Source organism: Capricornis sumatraensis, chromosome 13 (genome assembly GCF_032405125.1).
Source record: "Capricornis sumatraensis isolate serow.1 chromosome 13, serow.2, whole genome shotgun sequence".
In the NCBI taxonomy this organism is placed as follows: Eukaryota; Metazoa; Chordata; class Mammalia; order Artiodactyla; family Bovidae; genus Capricornis; species Capricornis sumatraensis.
This window is the reverse complement of record NC_091081.1, coordinates 3,110,103-3,135,733: the sequence shown is the minus strand read 5'-3', so window position 1 is coordinate 3,135,733 and position 25,631 is coordinate 3,110,103. Positions and strand designations below refer to the sequence as shown.

Genomic DNA, 25,631 nt, shown 5'->3' with positions numbered 1-25,631 from the left:
ACATTAATCATTAATAACTAATAAGCATCCAGTTACCAGAATATAAGCTCCACCGGAATAAGAAACTTGTCTGTTTTGCTCTCCATCATCTAGAATACTGTTAACAATACATATTTTGCTACACGATTATTTCATTGGGACTGCTAAATGTGCAAAAGTTACCAACATGTGTCTTCCACCCAAGCTTACTGCACATCACGACAATTAAAAAAAAAAGTATTCAGGAAATTTAGCATCTAGGAATTTCAGAAAATAAGACAGCATAAATGAATCTATTAAATGATTAAAGACATTAAAATATATGTTAAAGGTTCTGAAATTCTTAAAATCGAAATGGAAACAAATAGTGCAGAAAGAATAAGACACTATGAAAAACATAAAATTTTAAAAGAGAACCAATAGTTCTACAAATTATATTTAATTTGTTTTTTAAAAAAGAAAAATAAATGACTAAACAGCACATTAGGTATGGCTGAAGATAAAAGTGAACTGGAAGACACAACTGAGGAAACTATATAGAATACGGTACAGGAATGATTTTTTTTTTTTTTGGCCCTTTATCTTTTTTCTTTTACACATAAAATATACATTAAAGGTCATAAAAAAAAGATGGTCTAATAATACCTAGTAAAATTAGTTCCAGAAAAAATGAGGAAAGGCAATATCTAGATAATGACCAAAATTTTTTCAGAATTAATAAAAAATATGCATCCTTTATATAAAGAGGCACAATGAAACTGCAGGAACCCAAAGGCAAAGAGATTATTCTGTGAAAGAGAAGGGGAAGAATACTAAAACACTTTGAACCAAAATAAAGGCTTTCTCCTAATTCTACATTCATTTTCAAATACAGTAAAGGGGCTACATTAGTTTAAACTAATGACCCATAAGGACCTATATATTACCCACATTATTAAAGAGACTTTCTTTTACACAAACTTTCTAAGGGACCAACAGATATGGATCATTTTAAGAAAATCAACTCCTACTGTACAACTGGGCTCAGTTCACATACTAGCAAGGTAATGCTCAAATCCTTCAAAGCAAGGCTTCAGCAGTACATGAACTGAGAAATTCTACAAGATGGGCTCGGCAGAGAAACCAGAGATTAAACTGCCAATATCCATTGACGCACAGAGAAAGAAAAACATCTACTTCTGCTTCACTGACTACACTAAAGCCTTTGACTCTGTGGATCGAGCAAACTGGAAAATTCTCAAAGAGATGGGAGTACCAGACCACCTTATCTGTGTCCTGAGAAACCTGTATGCAGATCAAGAAGCAACAGTTAGAACTGGACATGGAATAATGGACTGGTTGGTTCCAAATTTGGAAAGGAGTACGACAAGGCTGTATGTTGTCATCCTGCTTATTTAACTTATATGCAGAGCATATCATGCGAAATGCCAGACTGGATGAAGCACAACCTGGAATCAAGACTGCCGGAAGGAATATCAATAACCCTAGATATGCAGAGGACATCACCCTTATGGCAGAAAGAGAAGAAGAACTAAAGAGCTTCTTGATGAAAGTGAAGAGTGAAAAAGCTAGCTTAAAACTCAGCATTCAAAAAACGAAGATCATGGCATCCAATCCCATCACTTCATGGAAAATAGAAGGAGAAAAAGTGGAAACAGTGAAAGACTTTATCTTCTTGGGCTCCAAAATAACTGCAGACAGTAACTGCAGCTATGAAATTAAAAGATGCTTGCTCCTTGGAAGGAAAGTGATGCAAACCTAGACAGCATATTAAAAAGCAGAGACATCACTTTGCCAACAAAGGTCTGTACAGTCAAAGTTTTGTTTTTTCCAGTAGTCATATACAGATGTAAGACTTGGACCATAAACAAGGCTGGGCGCTAAAGAACTGCTGCTTTTTAACTGTGGTGCCACAGAAGACTCTTGAGTATCCCCTGGACAGCAAGATCAAACCAGTCCATCCTAAAGGAAATCAGTCCTGAATATTCACTGGAAGAACTGATGCTGAAGCTGACACTCCAATACTTTGGCCACCTGATGCAAAGAACTGACTCACTGGAAAAGACCCTGATGCTAGGTAAGATTGAAGGCAAAGGGGGCAACAGAGGATAAGATGGTCAGATGGCATCACCCACTCAATGAATTTGAGCAAACTCCAGGAGATAGTGAAGGGCAGGGAAGCCTGGCATGCTGCAGTCCATAGTGGCAAAAAAGTTTGGACACGACTTAGTGACTGAACAACAACCACTTTAACACTTTCTTAAAATTGATTTAAAACGCATTTGTAGAAAAGGCATCATATAATATCTCCTTTCCCATCTTCACTTTCACAGTAAACTTCTTCCACTTTACAAAAGACATAATTCTTACTGTATTGAGTCTAAAAACCTCATGAAAAAAACATTTGTAAATACTGGTATCTGGAACCTCTTTTGGCACTATAGTAGAGTTTCCTATCTTTCCCTGTTTTATAGATATTTCTGTTAAAACTGAACCTATAGTCAAAAACAGTATTCTGGACCAACTTAGGATTTTCTTAATTTAACTATTTAATATAATGTAAAATGGAAAAGCAAAAGTGATGAAAATTTTCATTTAATGACTTTATATCTCTACTTTAGTTATTATCAAGAAAAGCATTGCCCCAAGGAAAAAAATCATGTGAGAACAATGAAAAGAAAGCCCTCCCTACCCCACCCAAAAAGTTGAAATTTGCACACATTTATTACAACCAGGTAAAAAATTCAGGTCAAAACCAAGACTGTATTTTTCTACTAGAATTCCATGGTAAAACATCATCATGAGGAGGGAAATTAACATGTATATTTGAAATAAAAACAGAAAAAAACCCTACTTATTACAGATCAATAATATATCTGATTTAACTGATGGCCTTGTCAAGTAAGTGATGTGAAAGCATTTTCCATAGATCACATGAACTAAATATGCAGTTCCAAAATTTAAGAAAATATACAAAAACAGAATATTTTACAAACCATACGGGCAAAAGCCAATTAATAACAAGCAAGATTCCAGTATTTTCAGTTATTTCTGAGATCATCTGGTTAAAACAAAAGGAAGTAACAAATATAACTACTAGCTACACATTAAGTACTGATAAAGCCTTTTTAATATATTTCCCCCAAATTCAGAAAGACAACAAATCTAAAGACTGGATTACAAATTATGTTAAGCTTTCAAACTTACATTACATTGCTATATGATTTCTATTTTTTTTTTTTTTTTGGCTGTGCTGGTTCTTCACTGCAGTGCACAGGATTACAGTAGAATCCTGGAATTGGCAGCCTCTGGAGCATTCAGGCTCAGTAGTTATGACACAAGCTCTCTGTTGCATCACGCAGGCTTAGTTAGCTGCCCCACATTATGTGGGGTCTTAGTTTTCCAACTGGGGACTGACCGGGAATCCCTGCATTGGAAGGACTGGACCACCAAGGAAGTTTCTGCTATGTGATTTCTGCCATTTAATCAAAAGGAAAGAACTGAGTGATAAACGCTATAGCAATTATCACTAGATCCATCTATTATGTGACCAAGATTTCTCAGCACTTGTATCTAAAAAAAAACATAAAATTACTGTTGGAAGTTACAGCACAGCAATTAATATTTATGGAAACATAAACTAAACGAATAAGGGAAGAAAACAGCAACACCATCCATTTTAAGAAATACATTTCCAATATAACTCTTGGAAGGAATGATGCTAAAGCTGAAACTCCAGTACTTTGGCCACCTCATGCGAAGACTTGACTCATTGGAAAAGACTCTGATGCTGGGAGGGACTGGGGGCAGGAGGAGAAGGGGACGACAGAGGATGAGATGGCTGGATGGCATCACGGACTCGATGGATGTGAGTCTGAGTGAACTCCAGGAGATGGTGATGGACAGGAAGGCCTGGCGTGCTACGATTCATGGGGTTGCAAAGACTGAGCGACTGAACTGAACTGAATAGGTTTAACAATTATAAATTACACATTTATTAGTAATTATAAACATAATTTAATCTAGTAAAAAAAAAGAATATTTAACAACTTTTAGTGGCAAGATCACTAAATATTAAATTTCAATAAATGTATATATCTTTTTATTCAGTAAACATATTTATAAAGTATGATAGAGTAATTAAAATATTTTAAATTGCATAAAAATATATCATATGAAGTTAAAATACATATATAGGGACTTCCCTGGTGGTCTAGTGGCTAAGACTCCACACTCACAACTCAGGGAGCCCAGGTTTAACCCGTGGTCAGGGAACAAGACCCCACAAGCTGCAACTAAGAGTTCACATGCCGCAACTAAAGATCCAGCATGCAGCAATGAAGACCAAAGATCCTATGGGCCTCAACTAAGACTGAAAGAAAAAAGCACAATATGAATTTTCCAACTGTTAAAGAGGAGATGGCATACATACTTTTTAAGTTTTTTAAAATTGAAATATAGTTGATTTGCAATTTTGTTGTACATGTATTTTTAAAATAGATGATGATGAATATCAGATCTGAACTATCTTTAGAGATCATAGGATACACAGTATCGTCTAAGTTTTATTTTTAAAATATCAACATGTACATCCTCAAAAATGTGTAACAAGGCAAATACTTTATTTAAAAAAGGAGGTGGGGCAGCGTATCTGCAAGAGAAAAAAAATAGTGAAAGTGGCTCAGTTGCGTCTGATTCTTTGTAACTCCATGGACTACATATAGTCCATGGAATTCTCCAGGCCAGAATCCTGGAGTGGGTAGCCTTTCCCTTCTTCCCAACCCAGGGATCGAACCCAGGTCTCCCACATTGCAGGCGGATTCTTTACCAGCCAAGCCAAACCTCCCAAATCAAAAACCTAGACTGAGAAGAACCTCTGCTTCTCAACTAATATCTGTAATATCTCTAGTACATCTATTCACTGGACTACTACATAGCAATAAGTAGCAATAACATAGAGCCTATCCTTTCTCCAGCAGATCTTCTCAGGAAGATCTTCTCTGGGTTGGCCCAGGAATCAAACCAGGGTCTGCTGCATTGCCAACTGAGCTAGGAGGGAAGCCCCTATCTAGCAATGAAACAGATGATAAAGATATCAAAATACTTTGCTATGGAGTGATCTTACAGACTACACTACCAAGTAAAAAACCAAACAATGCTGAGAGTTTCTTCAAGAAGGGTGGCATATTCTAATGTTAAAAAAAAAACAACAACAACAACAACAACAACGGCGGAAGGCTAAGCCATATAATATTTAAAGCAGGTCACCCACGGGTAAGAAGAGAGAAGGGAAAAGAGGGAATCACGACAAAAGTTAGACTTTTCTGAATAAAATTTCTTTGCAGATTTGACTTTGGAACCATGAAAACATCTTTTGCGTAATTATAAAATACATTAAATTCAAAACATTTTTTAAAAAGCGTATCCTCAAAGTAACAAAAAAAAGTTTAAATAAATAAATCAGCATAACTCTCACCCAACTGGTAGAATTACAAACCATGAAAAAATAATTTCAAGTGTTTTTAAAACACAGTAATTTAAATACACATTTTTAGTAGATAAACCTAGTGAGATATGCCACCAACAAGGAAATAAAAAGACTTTAAATCATTTTATTAGCAACTATATTTGTATTGATATTGTGAAACTATTTGTCTAAAAGGATAAAGCAAGTAAGTTACTCAATTAACATCATTAGGAACAAAGACACTCAACCCAAAAGCTATGAAAGAAAAATAGTGCTGTATTTGACAATGTTAAAAAAATACCTTTTCTCCAAGGCAATAACCACCAAAAGTGAAGACAAAAAATTAGCGGAAAAAAACTAGTTTGAATTACTAATAACTATTATTAGTATCACAGCAGCTGGCTAGTTTCTCTAAAATACCATTATTTTGTCAAATCTAAGAAACCATTATAAGATACATTATTATTGTCTATACTAATGTACAAAACATTTTTAACTCAACAAGAGGCATCCAGTTAGATTTCAGAGATGTCAAAAATGTGGGAAAATGTGTCTGAGACTCAACATAAAAAGAATTTCTACAAATCAATAGTATTCCAAAGACCAAATGGAAAAATGGGCAAAAGATATCAAGTAACAATTATCAAAAGGGAAATAAATGGACTATACATATTATGAGTGAGGTATTCAAACCACACTCAAAAGAAATACTAAGTAAGACTACACTGGGATACTATCTTTTATTGCAAAGATCAAAAGGATGATAATACTGTTAAAAGTGTGAGGAACAGGCATGCTTGGACATTGCTGCTGATAGTCTAAATCAAGTCTAACAAAATTAGAAATGTACCTGTCCTGATACAGCAGCTCTACTTCTAGCAATTAATCCTGCAGATATGCTGATAAATGTGCAAAATAACCCATACAGAGGCTAGTTTATGCAACATTATTTTAAGTGGGGGAAGAAGGCTGATGGAGCCTTCCATATGTTGGTGTTGGATAACAGCAGTATATCATACACTGGAACACTATGCACCTACTGAAAAGAACGCTGCTGCTGCTAAGTCGCTCAGTTGTGCCCGACTCTCAGCGACCCCATGGACCGCAGCCCACCAGGCTCCTCTGTCCATGGGATTTTCCAGGCAAGAGTGCTGGAGTGGGGTGCCACTGCCTTCTCAGACTGAAAGGAATGAGGGTGATTTTAATGGACTCTTATGGTTGGTCTCTTAAGAGATATTAATTTTACAAAGTAAAATTACAAACAGTGTGTACAATATACTACTGGTGGAGAAAGAGTAAGAAAGTGGGATAAGAATACAGATTTTCTTTGTGATAAATAAAATATTTCTGATGAGATAAACAAGAAGCTAGGAATACCATTTGCCTCTGGGATGGGAAAGTGGGTGGCTTGGACTTGCAATCAAAAATACAAATCTTCTGATGTATTAGTTTTTAGTAATAACCTAAAAAAAAATTAAAAAGTAACACTTGCCTTTTTTCCTTTTGAGGTTTCAGAATCCTCATCTTCATCTACACTGAGTAGATTTGCCTCACTACATAGAAAATAAGGGGAAAAAAATCTTAAGTGACAATTACAACTCATATATTAAATTCAGAAGTTTTATTCTCCTTGTTCACCTAATACAGAGATCAGCAAACTTTCTGTAAAGGGCCAGAGACTAAATATTTTAGAATTTTGCAAGCCATATGGCCTCTGAAGCCACCACTCATCCTTGCTTTGCAACTGAAGTATGAAAGCAGCCACAGACTAAACGTGTGGCTGTGCTCCAAGAAAACTATAGCAAAATCCAATGATGGCCCACACTGGGCCCACTGCCATTGTTTACTGACCTCTGCCATAAATGAACACATAGCTTTTGTTTTCATCTTGACTATAGATTTCATCTACTTTCACTCATTCTTCCTTTCTGTCTTGGATTTTAAATTAGGGGGAAAGGACTCAAAACGGAAGTAAAGAAACATACTGTTAAGAAAATCTTAGTTGATTGAAAAAAAGTAATTTCAACGGTATTAACCCAATAAAATTGTTATACCTCTACCATTCTGAGAAATATCAAACCTTCACTGAGAATTATGGACCTCAGAGTCTAAAAAGCCAGAATGATGTATCTATTAACAGTTCATGTTAATCTGAACACAATGATAAACCAACTGTAATTTATAAATGAAGCATATAGAACAGGGAGCACCTTAAAAGACACATTTTTATACATGACAAATATTCTATCAAATAAAGTAAAAATAAATCCTGAAGACAACTATGCTAAACTGTTTTTAGCTAAAATCTTAGTTATTATAATAAAGATGTAAAATGTTTCAATATTGCTTGTATACAACTTTTTAAATGCTCTCCGACAAACATTTTACAGAAATGTTTAAAAAGTGGTATATTTCTTAACATTTAAAGGTGGTCTACTCAATTTCTGATTTAATGCCGATTTGTCAAAACAACACCTAAGTAACAAACATCTATAATAAAAAATAATCAGAAATAGAAAGAAGACCATAAAATGCCAATTTTGAGTGAGAAACTTACTGGTTCAAAGTTCTCCTTCAAATAAAACTTAACTTCAAATTCAGCATCTCACTGGTGAAGGCACGTAAAGCGGTAATGATGAATGGAGCTGTTGCCCAGACAGAAGAAAAGAACCTACAATACTTAGCCAATATACTCTGAAAGACTTCTTGCATAAAATTTCTAAAAAATACTTGCAGTTTTGGTAGAACTTAAGTGTATATATTTTTGTGTCTCTTAATTTGCTATTTGTTCTGGCCAGCAGAAACCAGATCAATAACCAAGAAACTAATAGCAATGCTAAATTTGTAATACAAATCTCATGATATTCAAAAAGTTGTATGAAAGCCATTTAAAAATTTACAGCAGTCACTCCAAGTACATTAACAGAGTATAATGAACGCTTCACTTAACTTCTGTCTGGGTCAACACCTGTGTTTAGCATTTATAGGGTTTCTACTTTCTCTGGTAGCAATCCATGATGAACATGGTTGGGGATGGAGTGGGGGGTTGGGGGGAGTTTCAGCTGCAAAGGTAGACACTAAACTTTCTAACAAACTTCAGGAATCGTAATCTGGGTTCATTCACTCCTGGTAAATGGTGGCTTTTCTTATCACTACCTGAACAGAGTGCCATATTAAAAAAAAATAATGTCTTTAATAGGAAATCCACAATATGGTCAACTTTTAATTATAAGATTACCTTTACAATATGTACATATTTATACATTGCAAAAGATGAAGAAATATAACCACATAATTATTTACCAATAAAACAATTGCTTTTTCTTTCCTTAATGCTACTGTAAGTCAATATTTTCTAAGAATATCATACTTTTAAAAATATTTCCATGGAATATAAATTGTTTTTCTAATGAAAAGTTTCATTCTTATAAAATATCTGAGGGGGTAAAAAAAGTTCTTACTCTTTATCTGTATCTCCTTCACTTTCTTCTCCATGATCAAAGCTCCAATTATTTTTAAAACCTCCATCTCTTTTAGATTCTGATCTAGCCAAAGCTGAAATAAAAACAAACTCAGATAAGTATTCATTAATAGAGCTATTCAATATAAAATAAAATTGAGCATTTGCCAAATTCTTTTAGTCAAGATTTTCTTTTAATTTGTTTGCCTTTTGCCTACCGTCTCTAAGAGAAAAAGAATACATTAAAATCTGCTCATACACTTGACCATATGTGTGAATGTGCTATAGAAAAAAGCTCAAATTCAGTAAAATATAATAAAAAATGTGGACAGGAATGTATGAATATGTATGAAATACATAAAAATCAACCCTGTATCTCCATATTTGATCACTGGTTCTAGAAATTAGTAACATAATTTGCTCGCCTTATTAATGAGAACTAAATCCAGACCACCAGCCTTTAAAAGAAACAAACCAAGGTTTTTTGGGTTAGAATCAGGGAGAGCTCAATGTTCAACAAACCTCTCCAAATAAGAACACCAAACATGCTTAACTATGAGATTAAAATCATATAAATGCATGCCTGAAATATCCTAAAGCCATAAACAACTAGAAAGTGGGAACCTGAGAAATAAATGAAGTTCTGAAGGTGGCATTTGTTTTGGAGCCACATAACAAAACCCTGAGGCCTAGAGCTTGGGAAGATCACTTCTGGGGGGCCCTCAAGATGAAAGGTCAGCCTGAAGACCAGAAGGGCAACAATCCCACTGGCTGAACTACTGCAGAAAAGAAAGAGACTTACTCAAGAAAGAGACGGGTGGGAGGGGGGGATAATTACAGTATCATGCTGTTGGTTCTGGGTTCCGGGATTGAACTAAAGACAAACAGGGCTTCCCTGATGGCTCAGCTGGTAAAGAATCCACCAGCAATGCAGGAGACACATGTTTGATCCCTGGGTCAGGAAGATCTCCTAGTGGAAGAAAATGGCAACCCACTCCGGTATTCTTCCCTGGGAAAGGCCATCGACAGAGAAGCCTGGTGGGCTACAGTCCAAAGGGTCATAAAGAATTGGACGCCACTGAGCGACCACGCATTCATGCAAAGACAAATAAAGAGTACCTCCACTTCATGTTTAGGGAATACCTCAACACGAGCTCATAGTTACTCAGGTTTGGGACCAGAATTTTCATAACCTACATGGCCCAGAAGAGTCCATAATTAAAATAGTCTCATAGCCTATATGGCCCAGAAAAGCCCCTAATTAAAATGGAGAAGATGCACAATATCACAAAGACGTTAGGGAAGTGCAAACCAAAAGTATAATGAGGTAGTATTTCACATTCGTTAGGATGGTTATTTTTTTTTTAATAGAAAACAGTAAGTGTTGGTAAGGATGTGGAGAAACTGGAACTCTTATGCATTACCTGTGGGAATATAAAATGGTGCAGCCATTGTGGAAAATGCTTGGCAGTTCTTAAGAAAGTTAAGCGTAGAACTGCTCTATGATCAACAATCCTACTTCTAGAAATACACCCAGAAACAACTGAGAGCACGGACTCTGAAACTTGTACACCAAAGTTCACAGTAGCATTATTCACAAAAGTCAGAAGGTGGAAACAACCCAAATGTCCATCAGCAGATGAACGGATAAACAAAATGTGCTGTGTTCACAAATACACATACAAAGGATTATTTTTTTGCCTTATTTTTTGAATTATCAAGAAACGAACTCTGACATGCTACAACATGGATGAACCTTGAAAACCAGGAGTAAAATGCTTTACCCATTTTAACTCATAGGGCTTCCCTGGTAGCTCAACTGGTAAAGAAAATGCCTGCAATGCAGGAAACCTAGGTTCGGTCCCTGGGTTGGGAAGATCCCCTGGAGAAGGGAACGGCTACCCGCTCCAGTGTTCGTGCCTGGAGAATTACACGGACAGAGGAGCCTGGCAGGCTACAAGTCCATGGGGTCACAAAGAGTCAGACACAACAGCAACTTTCACTTTCATTTTACTCGTGCCAGACACAGAAGGACAAATATTGCATTATTCCATTTATATGATATATCTAAAAATAGACAAATTCAGAGAGCAAGTAGAATAGAGGTTTCCAGGGGCTGAAGGGAGAGGACAATGCAGTTATTTTTTAATGGGTACTGAGCTTTTGTCCGGGATGATGAGAAAGTTCTAGAAATGGCTAGTGGTGATAGTTGCACAACATTATGAATGTACTTAATGCCAATTTACATTTGTATATTTATAAACAGTTAAAACAATAGATTTTATGTTGTGTATATTTTCCCACAGTAAAAAACTGTAAAGGCTAAAACATAAGTATCAAAACTTATAAATGACTAGCAGAATCAAATATAAATCTTCTCTAAAAAACTGAAACATCAATGTCTCAAAAAAATTCAAAAAAATATGAGTTTACAACCAAAATATTATGAAGTAGGTGGAAAGAAGTCATCATGAGCAGATCTGAAACCTCTTTACATGTATAATATACATAAAGAGATAGCAGATAATAGGAGCAAAGATTTTCTTTCAGAAAAAGAGGGTATAAATAAGCAAGAGAGGAGAGCTAGACCGGACTGTTCATTCTAGTGGTGCTGGGCTAGAGTAAGCGGCGTCAGTATGAACTCACATTTACTTGATACCCATACAGAGGAACAGATGCAGAAGCAAATACAGACACCCTGTTCCATGGGCTACAACAGCTAAAGGTCTGTCCCCAGGGAAAGCCTACAAGTGATATCCTATAGTAGCAACAAGCATGCTTACAACCAGATTTTATTTTCTGAATACCATTCTCCAATACAAGGAGCCAGAGCTCCCAGGAGAAATGACTGATTCTAGGATGAGGCAGGAAAAATACAAGGTAAGTCTGGAGTATTCTGTAGGGCCAGAAGGCGTTTTTTTTTTTTAAAAAAAAGGATGGTGTAAAGTAACTAGCCTCCAGTTAAAATAAATAAATTTAAATAAAAAAAACAAAAAAGGACGGGAAATTTCAAAAGGATTCGGGAGCAACCTAAAAGAACCTCCCAATCACCAAAAGTGGAACAATTTTCACAAAAATAAATGATAACAGTACTGAATTATAATCCCCCTAATAAAATATTCATTATATAAATAACTGAATAAATAAATAAATGGGGAGAAGGGACACATCTTCCTTACAGAATTTCAAATAATACATATACAAACCCCTGCCTTTAAGAGACAGAACGTGTAATTCACTTCCAAAGAGTCAACTCAGAAAAGGTGACCAAGAGTAAGAAATCTGATAATCACTACCTGCATCAAGTTAACATCGAAAGTGATGCTTTATTCATAGCATTCCCTTCATGGATCATAGCCTTGTCCTGGTGAAGGCGCTTGCATAACTCAGTGAAGCTATGAGCCATGCTGTGCGGGGCCACCCAAGATGAACAGGTCATGATGGAGAGTTCTGAAAAAACGACTTCCACTGGAGGAGGGAATGACAAATCACTTCAATATTCTTGCCTTGAAAACCCCACAAACAGTATGAAAAGACAAAAAAAGATATGACACCTGGAGATGAGCCCCCCAGGTCAGAAAGTGCTCAATATGCTACTGGGAAAGAGCGCAGAAATAGCTCCAGAAAGAACAAAGAGGATGGGCCAAATGGAAATGACACACAGTTGTGGATATGCCTCGGGATGAAAATAAAGTCCGACGATGTAAAGAATACTGCATTCGAACCTGGAATGTTAGGACCATGAATCAAGGTAAACTGGACGTGGTCAAGCAGAGGTGGCAAGAGTGACCACCAACATTTTAGGCATCAGTGAACTAAAACGGATGGGAACAAGCATTTAATTCAGATGACCACTGTATCTATTACTGTGCGCAAGAATGCCTTAGAAGAATTGGAATAGCCCTCTTAATCAAGAAAAGAGTCCAAAGTGAACTCCTTATTGCAAAATTTAGGCTTAAATTGAAGAAAGTAAAGAAAACCACTAGGCTTTTCAGGTATAACTTAAAACAAATCCCTTATGATTATACAGTGGAGGTGATGAATAGATTCAAGGGATTAGATCTGGTGGTAAGAATGACTGAAGAACTATGGATGGAGGTTCGTAACACTGCATAGGAGGCAGTGACCAAAACCATCCATCCCCAAGAAAAGAAAAGCAAGAAGGCAAAGTGGTTGTCTGAGGAGACTTTACAAATAGCTGAGAAAAGAGAACAAGCAAAAGGCAAGGGAGAAAGGGAAAAATGTATCCAAAACACGCAGAGAGAATAGCAAGGAAAGAGAAGAAAGTCTTATGCGAACAATGTAAAGAAACAGAGGAAAACAGAAAAATGGGAGACTAGAGATCTCTTCAAGAAAATTGGAGATGCCAAGGAAACACTTCATGCAAAGATGGGCTTGATAAAGGACAGAAACAGTGAGGACCCAATAGAAGGAGAAGAGCCTAGGAAGAGGTGGCAAGAATACACTGAAGAATTGTACAAAAAAGTTCTTAATGACCCAGATTACCGTGATGGTGTGCTTACTCACCTAGAGCCAGACATCCTGGAATGCAAAGTCAAGTGGGACTTAGGAAGCATCACTATGAACAAAGCTAATGGAGGTGATGGAATTCCAGCTGAGCTATTTCGAATCCTTAAAAATGATGCTGTTAAAGGCCTGCACTCAACATGCCAGCAAATATGGAAAACTCAGCAATGTCCACAAGACTGGAAAAGGTCAGTTTTCATTCTAATCCCAAAGAAAGGCAATGCTAAAGAATGCTCAAACTACCATACAGCTGTACTCATTTCACATGCTAGCAAGGTAATGTTCAATATTCTTCAAGCTAGGCTTCAACAATATGTGAACTGAGAACTTTCAGATATACAAGCTGAGCTTACAAAAAGCAGAGCAACCAAAAATAAAACTGCCAACATTTGCTGGATTATACAGAAAGCAAGAGAATCCCACAAAAACACCTACTTTTGTTTCATTAAATATAAAGCTTTGACTGTGTGGATCACAAGAAACTGTGAAAAATTCTTAAAAGAGATGCGAGTACCAGACCACCTTACCTGCCTCCTGAGAAACTTGTATGCAGGTCAAGAAGCAAGTTAGAACCAGACATGGAACAACAGACTGGTTCAAAATTGAGAAAGGAGTATGTCAAGGCTGTATATTCTTACCCTGCCTATTTAACTTATATACAGAATACATCGTGCAAAATGCCAGGTGGGATGAATCACAAGCTGGAATCAAGGCTGCTGAGTGAAATATCAATAACCTCAGATATGCAGATAATACCATTCTAATGGTAAAAAAAAAGGGAGAAACTAAAGAGCCTCTTTATTAGGGTGAAAGAGAGTGAAAAAGCTGGCTTAAAACTCAACATTCAAAAAACGAACATCAATGGCGTTCAGTCCCACCACTTCATGGCAACCAGAAGGGGAAAACGTGGAAACAGTGGCAGATTTTATCATCTTGGGCTCCAAAATCACTGCAGATGGTGACTGCACCCATGAAATTAAAAGACACTTGTTCCCTGGAAGGAAACCTATGACAAACCTAGACAACGGATTAAAAAGAAGAGACATCAATTTGCTAACAAAGGTCTGTATAGTCAAAGCCATGGTTTCTCCAGTAATCATGAATGGGTGTAAGAGTTGGACCATAAAGAAGGCTGAGTGCCTAAGAATTTGGGCTTCTGAATTGTGTATTGGAAGACTTTTGAGAGCCCCTTGGATTGCCAGGAGATCAAACTGGTCAACCCTAAAGGACACCAACCTGAATATTCATTGGAAGGACTGATGTTGAAACTGAAGCTCCAATATTTTGGCCACCTCAGGTGAAGGCCGACTCATTGGAAAAGACCTTGATGTTAGGAAAGATTGAAGGCAAAAGGAAAAAGGGGCAACAGAGGATGAGATGGTTGGATAGCATCACTGCCTCAATGTCTGAGCAAACTTCAGGAGATGGTGAAGGATAGGGAAGCCTGGTGTGCTGCATTTCATGGGGCTGCAAAGAGTAGGACGTGACTTAAGGACTGAACAACAACATTCACAGCACATTTAATATGATGTGATGAAAATGTGACTTCAGCTCTCTGTTTTCTTCCCCAAAACCCATGTCAGTTTTGTCATGAGAACACATCAGATAAACCCAAACTGAGGAACATTTTAGAAAATCCTGACCAGGACAGTTTAAAACTGTTAAGGTTATGAAAAAAAAAAAAGAAGATTAAAGAAACCAACATGATCAGAGGGGACAAAGATGACACGACAACCAAAGGCACTGTGGAGTCCTGGACTGGATCCTACGGAAGAAAGTCAAGTCTATAGTTTATGCCCTTGTTAATTTCCTAGTTTTTTACAAACATTATTACCTAAGTTGGCAACATTAGGGGAAGATGGGTAAACAGTACAAAGCAACTATAACATCTTTGAAACTTCTGTATAAATCTAAAATTATCCCTCCAAAATATTCAGAAACCAAACGTAAAATAAACCTGTAGGTTTTTTAAAAAAGGGGTTATGAAGAATGTAATAAACTCTGATGATTACTAGTCTATAAAGACTCCTAAATGCAGCAACTAGTATCCATTACTGAAAGCCAGGCAAGTTACCATAAAGGCCACTAAGCAGTGAAAAACCAAGAGGTTTTTACATTGCGTACACCCTAAAGGAAACAGGGTTCTGTACACACAATTTTAACAAGTCTAATCATATCATTTCCTAATTGACAGTAGATTGGAACCTATAAATTAACCTAATGAGAGAGAAAAATAACCTAATGAAAGTGATGATTGCCAATTAGAACAAAATAAATTATAAAAAACAAGCAAATTCTAAAAACACAAATTTTAGAGCAACTTGCACTAAGGAAAAAAATTTTGAACCCTCAGAAATTCTTGAGTATCAGCACTCTACTGTCCTGTTATGGTTGCTACTCATAATAATCAGAGTGGAAAATTACATACACTGTATTCTATTTACAAAATTAAAGGAAATACAAAGGCTAAAGAGAGATCTCCGTTAAGCAACATAAATTAAATACTGCATTTTTCTCCATGCACCTCCATTAAAAGGACAGTAATGAAAAGAAAGGGGAAAATTAGAAATCTGTAAGAACAGAAAGAACCCAGAAAGAAGATAACAGCAGATGCCTGATGTACCTAAACTGATGAAAGATGAAGTCTGATGGATGCATAGGAACTGATTCAGTTTGTCTACAGAAAGAAACAAACACTTGTGAGGGCACAAATTATTACCAAACTGACAAAAGAAAAAAACTTTGAATATTGCTATCAATAAAAGATAACTGAATTATTACAAATCTTTCTGAAAAGAAAAATTCAGACACAGAAGGCTTCTCCCATAATTTCTTTCAAGCTTTTAAAAAATACCAACAAATAGATCTAGACTTTTCCAGAAGAATAAATTTTTTTAAAAGGAACATTTTGCAGCTCATTTTATGAAGTCAGAAGACTCTATCCCAAACCTGATACTAACATTTAAGGAAGGAAAATGCCATGAGAACATGCTCTCATGAAGACAGATATCTAACTCTAAATAAGATAACAGTAAATCAAATACAGCGATAATAATATATTACAACCAAGTAGCGTTTATTCTAAAAGCAAGTTCACATTTGAAAATCATGAATGTAATTCACAAAATAAAAACTCAGCAAACTGAGTATAGAAGGAATAAAAAGAAAAGAGTAACTACTGCACAAAACCCTTTGGAGAACACTGCAACTTTTCCCGGCCATAAGCAGCATGAACAGTTCTGTAACTATGTAGTGAAGGTCCTAGCTGGCACAGCACGGCAAGGGCAGACGATGTCTGCAAGAGGTGAGGAAAGCAAACAAGAAGCAAACTTCTTCATGTACACAGCCCCAGAAGAGCTGAAAAGCTGGAGGCACAGGTATCTGAAGGTAAGAAGAAAATCTGACTTTTTAAAAAAAAAAGAACAAGTATTTAGTAGAATGTGAATTAACAAATATAGAAGGATACAACTGGAAAATCATAATTTGGGGAATATTATAATAAAAACTGATTAAAGCAGGCATCAGCAAGGAATGCTGAAACTAATAAATGGAAAGAAGCTAATACTAAGGGTGAAATCTGGTAAGAAATATGTTGTTATATTGTCTCAAAGTAGTTCCCCACAGGATATTAATTACAAAGGAGAACATAGTACCTTTCAGTGGAGAAACCTGGCAAAAACCATCTTAACTAAGTCATCAAAGATAATTTCACCAGTAAACAGGACAGAAGCTCATTGAGAATATCAATGAAAGTAAGTAATTACTGTGGCATTACTTACAAAAATGCATAACCTAAATCTAATCATGAGGAAGCATTAGACAAACTCAAAGTACAAAATAACTGTAAGGTTTATGGCTTCCCAGGTGGTGTAGTGGTAAAAAATCCACCTGCCGATGCAGGATGCAAGTTCCATCCCTGGGTCAGGAAGATCCCCCTGGAGCAGAAATGGCAAACTGTTCAGAAGAATCTGCCTGCAATGCAGGAGACCCGGGTTTGATCCCTGAGTTGGGAAAATTCCCTGGAGAAAGGAATGGCTACTCATTCCAGTAGTGTTTTCTGGAGAATCCCATGGAGAGAGGAGCCTGATGGGGTTGTAAAGAGTGGGACATGACTGAGAGATTGAATGCACACCCACATATGTTTAACATGTCAATGTAAAGAGAGACAAAGACTGGAATACTCTTCCAGATTAAAAAAGACACAAGAAACATGACTAATAAATGCAGTAAGAGAGTTCCAGAAAAACATCTATTTCTGCTTTCTTGACTATGCCAAAGCCTTTGACTGTGGGATCACAAGAAACTGTGGAAAATTCTGAAAGAGATGGGAATACCAGACCACCTGACCTGCCTCTTGAGAAATCTGTATGCAGGTCAGGAAGCAACAGTTAGAACTGGACATGGAACAGACTGGTTCCAAATAGGAAAAGGAGCACGTCAAGGCTGTATATTGTCACCCTGCTTATTTAACTTCTATGCAGAGTACATCATGAGAAACGCTGGACTGGAAGAAACACAAGCTGGAATCAAGATTGCCGGGAGAAATATCAATCACCTCAGATATGCAGATGACACCATTCTTATGGCAGAAAGTGAAGAGGAACTAAAAAGCCTCTTGATGAAAGTGAAAGAGGAGTGAAAAAGTTGGCCTAAAGCTCAACATTCAGAAAACGAAGATCATGGCTTCTGGTCCCATCACTTCATGGGAAATAGATGGGGAAACAGTGGAAACAGTGTCAGACTTTATTTTTGGGGGCTCCAGAATCACTGCAGGTGGTGACTGCAGCCATGAAATTAAAAGACACTTACTCCTTGGAAGGAAAGTTATGACCAACCTAGATAGCATATTCAAAAGCAGAGACATTACTTTGCCGACTAAGGTCCATCTAGTCAAGGCTATGGTTTTTCCTGTGGTCATGTATGGATGTGAGAGTTGGACTGTGAAGAAGGCTGAGCGTCGAAGAATTGATGCTTTTGAACTGTGGTGTTGGAGAAGACTCTTGAGAGTCCCTTGGACTACAAGGAGATCCAACCAGTCCGTTCTGAAGGAGATCAACCCTGGGATTTCTTTGGAAGGAATGACGCTAAAGCTGAAACTCCAGTACTTTGGCCACCTCATGAGAAGAGTTGACTCATTGGAAAAAACTCTGATGCTGGGAGGGATTGGGGGCAGGAAGAGAAGGGGACGACCGAGGATGAGATGGCTGGATGGCATCACGGACTCGATGGACGTGAGTCTGAGTGAACTCCGGGAGATGGTGATGGACAGGGAGGCCTGGCGTGCTGTGATTCATGGGGTCACAAAGAGTCGGACGTGACTGAACTGAACTGAACTGATCCTAAATTGGACCCGGAATCAGAATTTTTCTTTTTCCTAAAAGAACGTTTTAGGTCAACTAGTAAAAATTGAAATAAACTCTGTAGATTAGACAATAGTATTACATTAGTGTTAATTTTCTGATTTTGATAACTACACTGTAGTGATTTAAGAGGATCTACAGTTCAAAAAACATGAAGAAGAGGCAGGACAATGACATAAGTTGGGGTAATGAGCAGTGTGCCTGAAATTTACTTTCAAATAGTTCAGGAGAAAAAAAGTAAGCATATATAAACATATACAGTTAGAGAGAGAATACAATAAAGCAATGATGGTAAATATCAATACTTGGAGAAATAAGGGCAAACGAAAATTATTTCTACTAACCTTACAACTACCATAAGTATCTTGATAGGAAAGTCTCAACTGTAAATTGACGAACTGTTGGAGGTTCAGTATTTACATGTCTGAGGATTAAAACTCCAGAGGCACCCAGTCATAAGAGGGGGTCCCACTCTCGTGAGTTTCGCCTTCAGGAGCTTGACCAGGTTCTCCCAGTAAACACTGGAGAAAAATCCACACCCACCCCACCCTCCCCTTCCATCTGGGAAAGGGAAAAAGGAACCATTTTGAAATGCAAGAGAGGACTCTTCTTAACAAGGCCTCAGGAGTAAGAAAGAGCCTAACCTACAAAAGTTTTATTAAACTGACACAACTCCTGCTGGGAGAAGGGAGATACCCAATACCAGCCCATTCTAGCCATTCCGTCCCACCTAAGAGTAGAGAAAAACACTGAGAAACACGTGTAAAGTTCACAGTTTAGAGGCCTAGGCTCATGGAACTGAAGATCAGACCCAATCCCAGGGCTGCAGAATGCTTCCTCTTACCTGAAAACCTGTAGTTCCTTTTACCCAGTATATCATGTCCAGGTATCAGGAAAAAAAATCATTAAGACATACTAAAAGGCAAAGAACACAATGTGATGTGACAAAACAAGCATCAGGGCAGACATGGCATGGATGCTGGAATCATCAAGCTGGGAATTTAAACAACTGCGCTTACTCTGCTAAGGGCTCTAATGGTCACAGCGGACAGTACAGCAGACAGCTAATTAACAAATTAAGACCTCTGCAACGTAAGCAGAGGCGAAAATCCTAAGAACCAAAAATTAATGCTAGAAATAAAAATATGTAACAGAAAGGAAAGATGCCTCTGATGAGCTTACTAGTAGATTGGACACAGCTAAGGAAAGAATGTCTGAACTTGACTATATCAATGAAAGGGAAAGTGAAAGTCGCTCAGTCGTGTCCAACTCTTTGTGACCCCATGGACTACACAGTCCATGGAACTCTCCAGGCCAGAATACTGGAGTGGGTAGCCTTTCCCTGCCCCGGGGGATCTTCCCAACCCAGGGATCAAACCCAGGTCTCCCACATTGCAGGCAGATTCTTTACCAGCTGAGCCACAAGGGAAGCCCAAGAATACTGGAGTGGGTTGCCATTTCCTTCCGCAGGGGATCTTCCCGACCCAGGAATCAAACCAGGGTCTCCTGCATTTGCAGGCAGATTCTTTACCAACTGAGCAATCAGGGAAGCCAAAGAGAACTGACTGAAGGGGGAGAAAAAAAAAACAACGTCCAAGGGTTGTGGGAGAAGTGCAAAAGGTGTAACCTACGTTTAATAGAAATACTAGAAGGAGAATAATGGAAGGAACAGAAAAAATATTTGAAACAATAAAAGAGCGAGAATTTCCACAAATTAACATCAGACAACAAACCACAGATCCAGGAAGTTCTGAGGCAGAATAAATCTAAAAACTACACCAAGGTGTCAGCTACATATTGGCACTTGCCAAGAACACCTGCCAGCAACTGAACAACAACGAGGGCCTTTGCCACCTGCCTCTGCAGAGACTGAACCCTGTGCTGCTGTAGTTGCTGACCTTCAGCACCACCGAGGAGAATCCAGGGGGGAGAGCAAGGCACTCTGTGCTCCAGGGAACCCGGTGTAACAGATCTTCAGACAATTAGGTACTTTCAGGAAGTGATTTCATGATCCAAGTCCTTGCATCTCCTCGCATCTAGAAAAGCACTAAATCCCCTTCATGGTGACATCAGCTCCTTGTGACTAGCAGAAAACCTTTCATAAAATAAGCACTTGATTGCGCTGAACTCCCTTTTCAGCAAAATCTTATACGCTGAACTTCCCCCACTACCGCTTTGGATCACTCTCTCAGAGCTATCTGAGGTGCTGTCTCCCAGGCTGCAGTCGTCATTTAGCCTCAAACAAAACTTAACTCACAGCTCTCACATTGTGCATCTTTTTAGTCGACATAGGCATATCATTTTCAAACCACAGGAAGACATAGGATGGGGGAGGGGTGGGCAGGTGATGCTGAAAGAAGCCCCAGAGAACTTGATGCTGTTTTGCAAAAAAATTTTTTTTAAGTTCTTCAGAGGGAAGAAAAATGATGTAGGTTAGAAATCTGAATGTTTATAAAGAAAGACTATCCAGAAGGAATAAGTGAAGATAAAATTAAAACTTCAATTTTTCTTATTTCCAGTAGCAAGTAATAGTTTGCTGAAAATAATATAAACAAGGTATTTGATTATATATCTTCCGTGTTGTATTTACAGAGATACAGATAGGGAAGAAAGAAATAAAACTTTGTTTGCAGATGACATGATCATCTAGGTAGAAAATCCAAATCACTAAAAAAAAGAAATACCACCACCCTCTTGGAACTAAAAAGCAAATACAGTAAAGCTGCAGGATACAAGGTTAATACAAAAAAATTACACTTTCCTATATACCAATAATGAGCAAGGTGAATGTGAAATTAAAAACACAATTAACACTGACATTAGCACCCCAAAAATGAAATACTTAGCTATAAAGCTAACAAAATACATATAAAATCTACACAGGGGAAACTACACAACTCTGATGGATGAAATGAAACAAAACTTAAATAAAATGGAGAGATATTTTGTGTTCATAGATGCGAAGATTCAATACCATCAAGATGTCAGTTCTTTCTAACTTTATAAATTCAACGCAACTGCAGTCAAAGTTTTCACAAGTTATTTTATGAATGTTAAGAAACTGATTCTAAAGCTTATATGAAAAGGAAGAAGATTCAGAATAGCCATCACAATGTTTGTTTAGTCTGACTCTTTTTGCGACCCCGACTGTAGCCCACCAGGCTCCTCTAATCATGGGATTTCCCAGCCAAGAATACTGGAGCGGGTTGCCATTTCCTTCTTCAGTGGATCTTCCCAACCCAGGGATCAAACCTGTATCTCCTGCATTACAGCTGAATTCTTTACCACTGAGTTACCAGGGAAGCCCAATCACAATGTTTAAGAACAAATCTGGAGAACAGACACCACCTGACTTCAAAGACTTATAAAGGCACAGTAATCAAGTCACAGTAGTATTGGCAAAAGAACACGTAAATCAGTGGAAAAGCATACAGAGCCCAGAAGAGAGCCACATAAATACAGTCAACTGTTGTTTGTCAAGGGTGGAAAGGCAACACAACAGAGCAAAAGACAATCTTTTTGAAAAATGGTGCTGGAACAACTGCACGTTCACATGCAAAGTAATGAATCTAGACACAGACCTTACACCTCTCACAAAAAGTAAAGCAAAAAAAAACTAATTCAAAATGCATCACAGACCTAAGTGTAAAATACACAACTAAAAAACTCCTAGAAGATAACATCGGAGAAAATCTAGCTGGTATGGAGATGGACTCTTTAGCTAAAACACCAAAGGAATAATCCACAAAAGAAAGAATTGATAAACTGGACTTCATCACAATTAAAACTTTTGCTCTGTCAAGAAAACCAGAAAACAAGCCACAGAGTGGGAGAAAATATCTGCGAAACTACAAATCTGATAAAGGACTTTACCCAAAATATACATAGAACTCAATGATTTAAAAAAACAACCTGATTAAAAAATAAGTCAGAGACCTTAACAGACACCTTACCAAAGAAGATACAGACATGGCAAATGAGCATATGAAAAAATTCTTCACATCATATGTCATAAGGGAAATGCAAACTAAAATATGAGACACCACTACCCATCCACTAAAATCGACAAAATCTGGAACACTAACACCAAATGCTGTGAGGATGTGGCACCGGAACGCTCATTCACTGCTGGTGAGAATACAAAATAGTACCGGTTTAGTCTCCTACAAACCAAAATGTACTGTTACCATATGGTTCAGCAACTATGCTCCTCGGTATTTATCCACAGGAGTAAATTTATCCACACTGAATCCGCACCCAGATATTTACAGCAGCTTCATCATAACTGGCAAAACTTGGAAGCAACCAAGATATCCTTCAGTAGGTAGGAGGATGGATCAACTTTGGTGAATTCAATGAAATATTATTTGGGGGAAAAAAAGGAGTTGCCTAGTGATGACACAACATGAGGATGAAACAACCTTAAACGCCTATTACTCAGTGAAAACAAAACAAAGCCCAGAAAAGTAGACCGACTGTATGACTTCACCTAGATGACACGGTGAATAGGCAAAACCATGGAGAAAGTATAAAGGTCAGCAGTTGCCAGGATGGGGTGGGTGTGGGGATGGAGGGATGAACAGGTGGAACAATGAAGATTTTTATGGCAATGAAAATACTCTGTATGATACAATAAAGATGGGTACACGTCATTATACACTTGTCCAAACTCACAGACTACACCACACAGTGTATAGTCTATGGGTGAACCATAATGTAAACTATGGAGTTTTGAGAGATGATGAGGTGTCAGTGGAGGGTTATCAGTTGCAGCAGACATACCACTCTGGTAAGAGATGTTGATACTGGTGAAGGCTATGCATGTGTTGGGGTGGGAGGTATACAGCAAATCTCTGTACCTTCCTCTCTCAACTTTGCTGAGAACCTAAAACTTCTCTTTAAAAAAAGATTAAAAAAAAAAAAGTAAACCTTTTGCAGGCAGTCCTCCTGCCCAGTTTTATTTTTTATTGGAATATAATTGCTTTATAATGTTATGTCAGTTTCTGCTGTACAAGGAAGTGAATCAACTATATGTAAAATATATCCCACCCCCATCCCACCTCTCTCAGTCATCACAGAGCACAGAGCTGAGTTTCCTATGCTTTACAGCAGGTTCCCACTAGCTGGGATTTCACACATGGTAATGTGTACATGCCAATGCTACTCTCCCAACTAATCCCCCCACCCACCCCATGTCCACGCCTGTTCACCATGTCTACATCTCTACTCCTGCTCTAGAAATAAGCTCATCTGTATCATTTTTCTGGAGAAGGCAATGGCAATCCATTCCAGTACTCTTGCCTGGAAACTCCCATTGGCAGAGGAGCCTGGTGGGCTGCAGTCCAAGCGGTCACGAAGAGTCGGACATGACTGAGTGACTTCACTTTCACTTTTCACTTTTACCCATTGGAGAAGGAAATGGCAACCCACTCCAGTGTTCTTGCCTGGAGAATCCCAGGGATGGGGGAGCCTGGTGGGCTGCCATCTACGGGGTTGCAGAGTCGGACACGACTGAAGCTACTTAGCAGCAGCAGCAGTACCATTTTTCTAGATTCTACATATATAGATATATGTGGAATGCATATATATTCCACATATATGTGTTTATATATGATATCTGTTTTGCTCTTTCTGACTTCCTTCCCTCTGCATGACAGACTCTAGGTTCATTCCTGTCCAGCTTCACTGAGTTATAACTGAACAACACTGTGTAAGTTCAGGGTGTACAGCATGACTTGACTTAAATATACTGTGAAATAATTACCATAATATGCTCAGTTAACAACTATCATCTCATACAGATGAAATAAAGAAGAAAAGGAGAGAGAGAGAAAGAAGAAAACGAAGAAAGTTTCTTTCCTTGTGATGAGAACTCTTAGGATTTATTTTAACTTCTAAACAAGTCAAACTACCACACAATTGCACTTATTTCACATGCTAGCAAGGTCATGCTCAAAATCCTTCAAGCCAGGCTTCAAAAGTACGTGAACCAACAACACCAGATGTACAAGCTGGATTTAGAAAAGGCAGAGGAACCAGAGATCAAATTGCTAACATCCGCTGGATCATCGAAAAAGCAAGAGAGTTCCAGAAAAACATCTACTTCTGATTCACTGACTACGCTGAAGCCTGACTGTGTGGATCACAAAAAACTGGAAAATTCTTCAAGAGATGTGAATACCAGACTACCTCACCTGCCTCTGGACAAACCTGCAGGTCAAAAAGCAACAGTTTGAACCAGACATGGAACAATGGACTGGTTCCAAATTGGGAAAGGGGTACATCAAGGCTGTTTATTGTCACCCTGCTTATTTAACTTCTATGCAGAGTACATCATGAGAAACGCCGGGCTGGATGAAGCACAAGATGGAATGAAGACTGCCGGGAGAAATATCCATAACCTCAGATATGCAGATGACACCACCCTTATGGCAGACTGTGAAGAGGAATTAAACAGCCTCTTGATGAAGGTAAAAGGAGAGTGAAAAAGCTTGCTTAAAACTCAAATATTCAGAAAACAAAGATCATAGCATATCCTATCATTTCATGGCAAATAGATGGGAAAACAATGGAAACAGTGACAGACTTTTTATTTGGGGGGGCTCCAAAATCACTGCAGATGGTGACTGCAGCCATGAAATTCAAAGACACCTGCTCCTTGGAAGAAAAGCTATGACAAATCTAGACAGCGTATTAAAAAGCAGAGACATTACTTTGCAAACAAAGGTCTGTCTAGTCAAAGCTATGGTTTTTCCAGTAGTCATGTATGGATGTGAGTACTGGACAATAAAAAAGGCTGAGTGCCAAAGAACTGACACCTCTGTGGTGCTAGAGAAGA

The 25,631-nt window shown here is 37.9% G+C and overlaps 1 protein-coding gene across 2 annotated transcripts in view; it reads right to left on the bottom strand.

The window, feature by feature from the left end:
* The window catches only part of SENP6 (SUMO specific peptidase 6), a 127,326-nt gene that overhangs the window by 84,889 nt on the left and 16,806 nt on the right, over positions 1-25,631 (bottom strand). For both annotated transcript variants that reach the window (XM_068985055.1, XM_068985056.1), the window contains exons 2-3: positions 8,908-9,001; positions 6,939-6,999 (exon numbers count right to left, since the gene is read on the bottom strand). In XM_068985055.1, coding sequence (XP_068841156.1) covers positions 6,939-6,999; positions 8,908-9,001 — 155 coding nt within the window. The remainder of the gene's footprint in view (positions 1-6,938; positions 7,000-8,907; positions 9,002-25,631) is intronic.